This window comes from Hippoglossus hippoglossus, chromosome 6, assembly GCF_009819705.1.
Source record: "Hippoglossus hippoglossus isolate fHipHip1 chromosome 6, fHipHip1.pri, whole genome shotgun sequence".
Classification (NCBI taxonomy): Eukaryota; Metazoa; Chordata; class Actinopteri; order Pleuronectiformes; family Pleuronectidae; genus Hippoglossus; species Hippoglossus hippoglossus.
In genome coordinates, this window is record NC_047156.1 from 436,964 (window position 1) to 447,685 (window position 10,722).

The window sequence follows — 10,722 nt, forward strand, 5'->3', positions numbered from 1 at the left end:
ACTGTAGCTGAGGCTCGTTCACCAGACTCCGTTTGAATTCTCGCAGAGTTTCCTCCTCACAGATGAAGGTAACGTTAAATCTTACTCCAGACGAGTGATTCCAGAGTCCAGAGATGAACGAGGACCAGGTTCCAGTTCGGCCCCACTTACACCCCCCACGCACCGTGTTTTATACTGGACCTTTACACGTTAGGACCTGGTCGCGTCGTGTTGATCCACGTTGTAACTCACTGATGGCTGAGGCATGTGGAGAAACTTTCATTATACAGTTTTACAAATGAAAGACTTTTGGGGGTCACTTGTTTGCCGAACACATATAAAGACACAAGCAGTCACTGAAAAGTAAACAGTCTTGTTCTAACGTGTATCTTTGAATCCCCACAGAGAAATCCGTTTCTATTTCTGTGTTTTAAACTGGAGTTTGGCTCAACGACTTCTCCACTTCTGACAGATTCATGCTCCTGGAGGACTGATTACAGTTTGATGTTAGAAAGACATTGTGCTGCTGGTGACACAGTGTTCACTGAAGGGACATGTCCACTGTGCTTGATGAGACAGCAGCAGATGTCCCAGTCAGAGACATGGCAGTCAATCTGTCCCAACTCACAGCTGCTTTACAAGGTCTGGGACACTGGTTGTATTTAGGAATCTTTATTTGTGCTAGTATGTTCACTGCAGCCTCACATTTCTTATCATCACCTGCATGTCAAATGAAACGAGAACATGTTGTTTCTGCTGACAGACTCGTGGGTTCATCAAAATGCTCGGACGCGACAGGACATCTCGCGGGTGTCCAGGGAGGTGCTGGAGGATCGGTTCCTGCACCTCCATGATGAGAATCTGCTCCTAAAAGAGCACAACAACAACCAGGAGGACAAGATCAAGAAGTCACACACACACACACACACACACACACACACACACACACACACACACACACACACACAGTCCTACCAAACATATTCAGGCTGGATCAAGGTTTTTTCTGCTTTAAACATTACCATTATAATACGAACAATTTCATTTGACTTCCAATGAAAGTGTGTAGACAACGAAACAATAACAAAACATTAAGATCATCACATTTTATTTCTATATATTCCCAAATCCCAGTTTGTCTCATCGATGTTAACAAGGATCAACTTCCTCTGTTCTGAACTCAACTAGAGTCAAACAGAAACTTAGTGATCAGTGAATAAAGCTCAGTCCCATGTGAGGATCCTCTCCCAGGACACAAGTCCAACAGATGCTGATGGAACTGAACACATCAACACAACAACACATCAACACAACAACAGGATTCACTACATGAGAAGAACCAGTTTGTAACTTCATGTTTCAAGTGTTTCTACAGAATGTGTGAAAGATGAAGGAGATGAAGGAGCAGAGGAACTGAGGGAGAACAAGTTGTATATCAAGAAGTCTTGTGATCATAGTCCAGCATCAGCTGACAGCACAAAGATCCTTTCACCTTAACCAACCGTCCGTCAGGGCTGTTAATGTTTCAATAAGAAAATGTCTAAAACATTTAGTCACAAATTTTCCCTTGAGTTGATGAACTAGTTCCAAGTTGTCTCAACTTTCAGAAACTTAAACCTCAGAATTTATCAAGTCAAGTCACTTTTATTAGTGTAGCGTCAAATCACAACATACATTATCTCAAGGAACATTACTTAATAATCAAGACCTGACAATATCATCGAGAAACACAACAGTTCCCACAACAAGCAAATCAAATGTGGGCGGGTTCATGATCGGTTCAGAGTATACGACAGAGAGAAATCAATAGGTCAGTAAATGATAAACATATAAATAATTAATACTATAGCTGATCTGCCATTATCTTCCCGTTCAATAAACCAAACTTCACAACAGTCACCTGAACCCTCGCATGTCCTCCTCCGCCCGTCAGGCTCAGCACCAAGCTGATGAAGCTGGTGAAGGACAGAGGTCGCATGGAGAAGCTCGCCGCCGGCGGAGCTCAGCCGGTCTCCAGGGTCCGAGACGTGGAGATGGAGGAGATGATGGAGGAGCTCCAGGAGAAGGTGCGGGGACTACAGGCAGAGAACGAGGGACTGAAACAGCGTCTTCTCGTGGCCAAACATCAGCTCATCAACGTGCAGAGCAAGAGGCCATCGCCTTACAGACACGTCCAGTCACGGGTCAACACCGGATTAAAGAAGTTGCCTGATGACACGTCGTCGCCCTCTCAGACTCGACCCAAAAGTGAGTTCCAGACATTGAGATTAGAAGAGCACAGACTTGATAACTGTTGCTTTAATGTAAACCGTTGATACAGTTAATCCTGAAGAGTTAAGTGTGTTGTCGTCACTGTGAACACGTCATTGTGTTGAAGCTGATCGCCTGTGTCTCCTGCAGCTACGAGGAATTTGGACGGAGGAGGGCGGCCTCCAAGCGGCCAGCTGCCCCGATACGGACACAGTCTGCTGGAGGAGTCGAGGGCCGAGAGCCGCAACCTGTGAGTGCTGCACGTAACCACCAGACATGAACCAGTGGGTCAGAGGTCGATAGGTCAGACATCAGGAGTTTGTGGAACATCACCATCAGCCTCTAAATCTCTAATCGTACCAGTTTACACTTGTGGTGTTCACTCCTCGACCGCGGCCGAGGGACAGAGATTGTTCACGTGTTGAGTCTGAAATCATTCGTTAAAAAGAACTGCATGCTGGTTTTGTTTCCATGACAACCATACCCTGACAACATACGCCACCGCCGTGTGACGGGCTTCTATTGTTGTGTTGATGACACAGCTAACAACGTGTACGATAACACACAAGGTTCAGTGTTGGCCTTGCTTGTCACGGTTTCTGTCCAACACAGACACAACAAGCTTCTGCTCTGTTTTCTTTGATGGAACAGGAATAGGAGAGAATCCTTTTATGGTCATTGCACAGTGTGCAACGAATGAAGCAGCAATCCTTAAGGTGCATAGTATAAAAAGAAAAAAACAGCATAAAAAAGTGTATATATGAGGTCGAAGAAATTTAATTATAAAAACAGTATGGCAGACAATTTAGCAAATAAATTTGTATTTGTACATGTAGTGCAATATAGTGTAATCAAAACAATAATCAGAGTTCAGTTCTCTTATGGCTGAGGGGTAAAAGCTGCTGTTCAGTCTGTTTGTCCGTGATTTGATTGACGGGTTAGCGTCTGCCAGAGGGCAGCAGGTCCAACAGACGATGTCCATGGTGGAAAGGGTCCTTCAGGATGCCGGCTGCTCTGCTGCGGCAGCAGGACCTGAGTCCTCCAGGGGGGGGCACTGGGCAGCCGATGGCCGTCTGAAGAGCTCTCCTGTCCGCTGCAGAGCATCCAGTGCACCACACAGAGATGCAGTACGTCAGCACGCTCTCCATGGAGCCACGATAGAAGGACCAGCAGCTTCTCCGGCAGGTTCCCCAGGAAGTAGAGCGGCTGCTGTGCCTTCTTCACTGCTGCAGTGGTGCTGTCTGTCCAGAAGAGGTCCTCAGCGATGAGGGGCCCAGGAACCTGAAGACGGGGACCCTTTCCACGCAGTCTCCGTTGTGGATATGAAAAGAAAGTATTGAATCTGACCCTGATGACGACTCCATCGTCTTTCTGAGAGTTTTGAGAAAAGATGCTGTGTGAAGCGTCTGTTTCGAACACTCCGACCTCTGAAAGAAGAAGAGCTCAGAATAAACCGCTGACGACTCGTGTTTCACTCACAGGTTGTCACCATAGTGCTGAGCTCTGAAAATAACGTATATTCTCTGTTGCTTCAGTTTAAAAGTTTATTTCAATTATTATTATATATATTTTTTTATGATTGAAATAGTTACAAAATAAAAACAGTAACATACAAGATATGTGAGGCATACTGATGTACGTACATGAGAAGACATACAGACAAAGTTTTAATTACATTATTTCAATTAAATCTTTGTCATTATTCTGAAATGTAGGTTTTCACCTCATGGAAACATTTCAGGAAGCACTCATCATACAGCAGAGACGATATTTGATAAGAATGTTCTTTGTGAACTAGAGAGAAAGTGATTGAGTCTCAGCGGAGCCAGATGGAGGAGATGGAGGGAGAGTTGGAGCAGCTGTGGGAGCAGCTGGGGAAGAAAGAGGCCGAATACGAAGAGAGACTCCTGCAGGTCCGACAGCAGCAGACCAACAAACTTAGGTACACGATGTTAGAGTTCATATTCAAACTATTAGTGTGTGGATGTTATTGCTTCACTAATGAAAACCTGAGAGATGAAACATTGTTTTTCACCTGGTTCACCTGAAACGTCCGAGGAATACGAGCTTCTGTTTACAGCTCAATACAAACACTGCTCGACCTGAACCCGAGTGTGAGAACTATTGATCCAGTGTGTTTTTTAAACTGTGAGAGGATTCAAGTTAGTAACAAACCAACATGTCAGAAACTCTCTTGCTCTCTCTCAGGTCACATGTCAACGACAACACGACGATGATCAAACTGCAGAAGCAGCTGGCCGACAGGTCCAACGCAGTAACAGAGCTGGAGGGTCGATTTCTACAACTACAAGAGGTGAGATGTTTTTACAGCCTCGTCCTCACTGAGGTGCAGCAACAACATCCCCCCCAACCCAACGATCAGTTCATTACTGGCAGATCTATACTGGAGTCTCTGAGGGGAGCAGACTTCACCTGTTGTATTTCTACTTCATCTTAGGAAAGACGCAGCTTGATTTTCTCACAGTGTGTCCGAGCATTTCGTCTTCACGCAGCTGAGAACAGAAAACTTCCTGGATCTTTCTCCATCGTCTTTAGTTTCATTTGAAAGACACAAACTGTCCCCTCTGTGTTTCCACTGTCATATACACAGATCACATGAATGTTAAAGGCAAACATGTTCAATATATTTGAATCATCAGACATTTTTCTCTTAACAAAAGCTTTTTTCTGACATGAACTGAAGTCAGTTGCTCTGGACATTTCCCACAGAATACCTGAGGACAAAAAGAAGATGTGACCTGAAGCAGAGAACTTGAACATCAATAAGACTCTTCGCACTGCCACAATATACAATTTAAAGATTGTCGTGTCACTGAACTGTTTCCCAGCAGGGGGCGCTCAGGAACACCATGCTGTTCTGCTGAGGATCAAAGTGTCGGACTTTGTTATTAAATGTTCACTTTTATTCCAGAGTCAGCGGATGCTGAGGGCCAGTTACGACGCGGCGATGCTGAAGGTGGACGAGCTGTTGGCTCAGCTTAAAGACGAGAGGCTAAAGAGTCTGGAGATGAAGAAATGGCTGCAGAGCTCCAACACATCCAAGATAGGGATGGAGCAGGTGACAGCGACACTACATCAGGTCCACATGTCACTTAGAGAGAACATGTCTCAGTTCAGACCTGTGATGCTGCTCTACAGAACGGTGAAGCTCTCAGCTCCTCCTCTGCCTCTGGGCGCTCAGCGCTCACACTCTGATTTGTTCTTATCTGTGTTTGACCCCAGAGTCATGAAGAAAATTATCCCGACAGCTTTAGGTGTCGACATAGAGCTTCAACAGTTCAAATCAGCATCAGTCAGTTTGAATGGGCTGTTTACTGGTCGCAGCAAAAGGACTCAGTCCCAGAACTCTGATGAGTTCCAGCCGTCGCTGCTTCAGAGCACTGGTCCTCTCACACGGACCCGTGATACGCTCAATATCACTGAACAAATACAACGTTGTAAATTCGACTCTGAACTTCACTGGACTCTGAACAATAAAGTGTGAAGGTGATGAGATGAACGTTCTCCAGATATAAGAGACACAGACAGAGATGATCAAGTTTTTATATTATTAGTGTATAGTCAGTGGATGAGAGCAGCTCTGTGCTCAGACTCTTTGTCTTTCAGCTGCAGCAGCAGATCTGTGAAGTGCAGCAGGAGAGAGACCTGCTGAGGGAGAACAACGAGAAACTGCTGAACAGGTGAGAAGCTTTGTTCTGATTGGCTGATGCTCGAGTCTCGTCCTCAGAGAAGCTGAAGTACAGGAGCCGCATGTTTTTACATGAACATAGGATGTTTGAATGGTTGAAGAACGCAGGAGCTGTTGGTGACGGAAACACAGAAATTGTGACTGAAAAAATGTACATGTTAAGAAAAATGATGAAGAAACAGGAAACTGGAGAGTGACTGCTGTGTCAGAGTTCACGCTAATTAGTTGATAATTATTGTCGTCGTCATCTTCTTTTGTGTCTCCAGCGCTTTCGACGTATCTCAGCAACAAAAATGGCAGATCCAGGAGCGGCAGCTGAAGTTACAGATCGCACAGCTGGAGACGGCGCTGAAGGCCGACCTTGTCGACAAGAACGAGATCCTCGACAAAATCAAGGCTGAGAGGGGTAAGTTCACATTTAAGACGGAGCTGCAGCACGGAGCTGCTGTGGAACATCTGGAAGTACAAACGAGTGTCATCATCTGTAACTGTAACAAAAGTTAAATGAGTAAAAATCTGTCATTTCCTCCTGTTGTGATATATAGCCACATGAAGAATGAAGGGGTTTAGTGAAAATCCTCAAATCGAATCGTAGTGATTCACCTTTTCTGTCGTTTGATTAATACTGAGATTTTTTTAGATATAAATGAGAAGCTGATCGAAGAAAACAAGAAGCTTCAGATCCAGTTTCTGGAGCAGAAGCAACAAGCAGAGGATCTCAGGGGTCGTTTGAAGTTCCACCGCAGGGTGAGAGGCTTTTCATTTATTCTGCCCTCATGTTAATAATAGATTCATTCATCACAAGTCCTGGTTCCCTGCTTCAACATGATCGCCCCCTGGCGGCTGACTTCAGAATAGGTCATAATCCCTCCTCCTCCATGTTAGCAGATGAGACATGAACCGAACAAAAAAAGTCAAAGTAGACGTTACATGTTTGTCAAAGATGGTTTCTGTCATTTCAGGTCGTTCTTCTCTCAGTGTTTCTGATCAGTTTAGTTTTATTTAGTTATTTAATGATGTGAAAACAGGCTGAGACGTGATCTTAATCCTCTTTATATACAGTCACTGATCATCTTTATATACAGTCAGTGATCATCTTTATATACAGTCACTGATCATCTTTATATACAGTCACTGATCCTCTTTATATACAGTCACTGATCCTCTTTATATACAGTCACTGATCATCTTTATATACAGTCACTGATCATCTTTATATACAGTCACTGATCCTCTTTATATACAGTCACTGATCATCTTTATATACAGTCACTGATCATCTTTATATACAGTCAGTTTATATACAGAGTTAACCAGGTAACATAACAACACTCCTTCTGTAGATTGGTGTTGTTCTGTTTTGCTGAATGTCAAAACTCTTTTTCTTTTCACAGGAGAACGATGAGGCTGAACTCACCGAGGCTCTTCTTCTCATTAAAGTGAGAGGAATCTTTATCACGCTGTGAGATGTTCAAGATGTTGAACAGATCATCAGCGTCATCACGTGACAGATTCTCTTTTGTTCATGTTTTCATGGTGAAACTTATTGTAGTTCTCACTGCTTCTCCTTCCTGCCCCTGACATGTAATTACTGCCCTCACAGAAACGTAAATCTCAGCGGAGCAGTGACCTGGGCTTCCTGTGGGAGGCGGAGGAGGGAGGGAGCAGCTCCATCCAGGAGCTTCGAGCCGCTCACGCAGAAACCATCCAGGAGCTGGAGAAGACCAGAAACATCCTGAGCACGGAGAGCAAAATCAGCAACAACTACAAGGTAGACGAAGAGGACACAGCTACATAACTTTACTCTTGTTTTTATTCTTCCGTGGTATTATGTTTTCAGTTGGTCCGTCTTGTGAACATTGTGTCCATCTCAAGAACATCTTTAAGGAATTTCTTCAAATTTGGTACAAATATTTACTTAGACTCAAAGATGAACTGATTAGATTTCACTCGTCAAAGGTCAAAGGGAACTCATGAGTCTGGATAAAAAGCTGGAATGAGGCTGCTCTGATTGGTGGAGACAAACAACCACAGGATGGTGATTCTAGTTTGTCCCTCATCATCGGCTTCGTTCTTCTTCTGGCCAATGTGAAAAATGTAAAAATCAGTGGATCATGCGTTCAGTTGTTTCAGTTCAGTGGGACGACGCGCTCAGAGCTCAACACATTGACACACTTTGTTCTACACATGAAAACCACTTCACCACTGGGACACAGGAACCAACAGAATGAATCACCACATGTGGCTGCAGGGGGCGCTGTTGTTCAGTTCAAGCCCTTTGTCTTGTCTGTTACGTCCCGGTTCTTTCTGCTACTTTCTGAAATTATGGAGAATTAACATTCAAAGTGAATCCTGTTAATCCTCTAAGACTCTGACCATTTCAACCCGATGATCCTCCCACATCCTGTCAGATTCTGCTGTCGTGTAAAAAATAAGAAAATGTTCCTGAAACTCTCAGACATAAAATGAGTTTCACATGTGACGTGAAACCAGTTTTCTGTGATAGAAATGTCTCCTTTTGTCACCAGGTGGAGCTGGAAGCTGTGGTACGGAAGATGAACGGTGACAAAGGGGAGTTCGAGCAGAAGCTGGAACGTCAGGCGCAGCTGCTCGACATGAGAAAAGCAAAGATCAAGAAACTGGAAGGTGAGAAAACGCTCAGAGAAACGGGAAGAAAATAGTTTCTTTCATTTGACATGAAACTGGTTCAATCATCAGAACCACAGGTGAACGACTGAGTCAGAAAACATCTGGATGTTTAGAGGACAACCACGTCTCCCAGGGTGCATTTCACCAACAAGCAGCCTATCACAGATCTTCAGGTGTAAAACAGGTGTAACTGCAGTTAGAGGATGTCGTGTCTCCTCTGTCCGTCTTTAAACTTGAACTAAACCTTTAATCGTCTTTCTCCTGCTCTCCCTCAGCTCAGCTCAGAGACATTGCCTACGGCACCAAAACGTACGTCTTCCAACCAGATGTCACAGACGAGGATCCGGCAGAAGAAGCTCTTCACCTGGAGCGTGGAGAGAACCTTGTGGAGCTTCAGATCGTCAGTGCCTCGCTGTCTCCCTCGGCCCTGGGTCTTCTGGGCGACGACGGGCCCTCCACCTTCTGCACTTACACCTTCTATCTGTTTGAGCCACATTCCACTCCGGTGGTGACGGGCCATACACCGAAATACGGTTTCACGTCCAAGTACGTGGTGAGCGTGGATGATCGCTTCCTCGACTACCTCCATAGATGCTCTGTCACCGTGGAGCTGCACCAGGCGCTGGGCCTGGACTGGAGGACGCTGGCGAGGGGACAGCTTCGCCTGCAACAGCTGCTCGAGCAAGACGGGAAGGTTCACGGGACCATGCCGCTGGTCGGTGAGTGAGTGCGAACAGGAAGTAAAGAAACACAGAGTCACACTGATGATTCAGCTGAATCAACGAGGATGTTAGTCTAGTAACGAAGCTGCAGGTTCAAATCCTCAGACCAGCTGAGTCCAAAATATAGAAAACCCCTGTACGTGTTAACCTTGAGCAAGGCACTAATCCTCCAGATGCTGCAGTGAGGTTTGAAACCAGCAGAAGTTTAAAACGTCAAACAAAGCGACAACTTAACAAACAAATTAAGACACTTTCTGGAAACAGGTCTGAGGATTTATTAGGACGATAATAATAATAATAATAAAAATAATAGTAATCATTGTCGGAGCAGGTATTGTGTCCTTAGGTTGTCCGTCCGTCTCGTTCTTGTGAACACGATATCTCAAAAATGCTGTGAAGGAAAATCTTCAAATCTAGTAAAAATTCACTTACTCACAGATGATGATTGGATTTCATAGGTCAAAGGTCACAGTGAGCTCATATCATTGTGAATGACACATGTCAGAACTGATCTGTCTGCTGAAGTCAAACAGGGAGTTGATATTTATTTGGTTTGAGTTTAGATGTCATTTCTTTAGTTTCATTTCTCAGTTTTATTTGTTTTTTATATTTAGTTGTGGATAAGTCATATTTTATGAGTCTTTATGTAGATAATTTCAAACAAAAGTCATTACCATGAAAACATATCTTTCACTTTGTATTTTTAATGTTTCTATTCTGTACATCTGTGTTTTCCATCGTATGTAAAGAATAGATTTTTAAAACCAGATCAAACGAATGTTGTGTGGTTGAGATGGTTTAAAAAGCAGCAGGAGCAGTGTGAGAGTCTCTGTTTGTCCTTGTCAGCTTCGTCTGTTGGGCTGACGTCTGTGGGCTCTGTGGATTACTGGCTGAGGCTGAGGATTCCCATGACAGAAACCATCCGCCTGTATAAAGAAAGGCTGAAGGCTGTGGGCTGCATCAACACTGCACTGCATGAAGAAGCACAGGTACCGAACCCTGTTCAGAAATATACAGTTCAGTACTGTTTAAATTCACATTTACTGTGAATAAACCTGAAACTCTCATCTCAGCTGCAGCCGTCGACCAGTAGCTGGAACGATCTCTCCGTCGCCGTCCGTCGCTGTGGAGACCTGAGGTCCAGACGCTCCCAGCAGCCGAGTCCCTACGTGGTCTACAGATTCTTCGACTTCCCTGACTACCCCACTGCCGTGGTTCATGACAGCTTCGACCCCAACTTCAACGACCTCCAGTCCTTCTCTGTGCTGACGGACGTGGACGTGGACCAGTACCTGAAGTCTGAGCAGCTGCAGTTCTACGTGTTCGACTACAAGGAGCAGCAGAAGGACACGTACCTGGGGAAGGCCGGAGTTCATCTGCTGCCATTGGCTCAGGACGAGGCGATCTCAGGTG

General features: G+C 44.7%; 1 protein-coding gene across 3 annotated transcripts in view; it reads left to right on the top strand.

Annotated features, from left to right (window-relative positions):
* The first annotated feature begins 442 nt into the window (after positions 1–442).
* Positions 443–10,722, top strand: part of rpgrip1l (RPGRIP1 like) — a 17,468-nt gene continuing 7,188 nt past the window's right edge. For 2 of the 3 annotated variants that reach the window (XM_034587113.1, XM_034587115.1), the window contains exons 1-16: positions 443–621; positions 716–887; positions 1,913–2,226; positions 2,380–2,479; positions 4,028–4,171; positions 4,438–4,543; positions 5,162–5,308; positions 5,857–5,930; positions 6,205–6,344; positions 6,579–6,685; positions 7,333–7,377; positions 7,542–7,709; positions 8,467–8,584; positions 8,863–9,306; positions 10,156–10,298; positions 10,383–10,719. In XM_034587113.1, coding sequence (XP_034443004.1) covers positions 534–621; positions 716–887; positions 1,913–2,226; positions 2,380–2,479; positions 4,028–4,171; positions 4,438–4,543; positions 5,162–5,308; positions 5,857–5,930; positions 6,205–6,344; positions 6,579–6,685; positions 7,333–7,377; positions 7,542–7,709; positions 8,467–8,584; positions 8,863–9,306; positions 10,156–10,298; positions 10,383–10,719 — 2,647 coding nt within the window. In that variant the 5' untranslated portion in view covers positions 443–533. The remainder of the gene's footprint in view (positions 622–715; positions 888–1,912; positions 2,227–2,379; positions 2,480–4,027; positions 4,172–4,437; positions 4,544–5,161; positions 5,309–5,856; positions 5,931–6,204; positions 6,345–6,578; positions 6,686–7,332; positions 7,378–7,541; positions 7,710–8,466; positions 8,585–8,862; positions 9,307–10,155; positions 10,299–10,382; positions 10,720–10,722) is intronic. The other variant, XM_034587114.1, reaches the window with a different exon arrangement.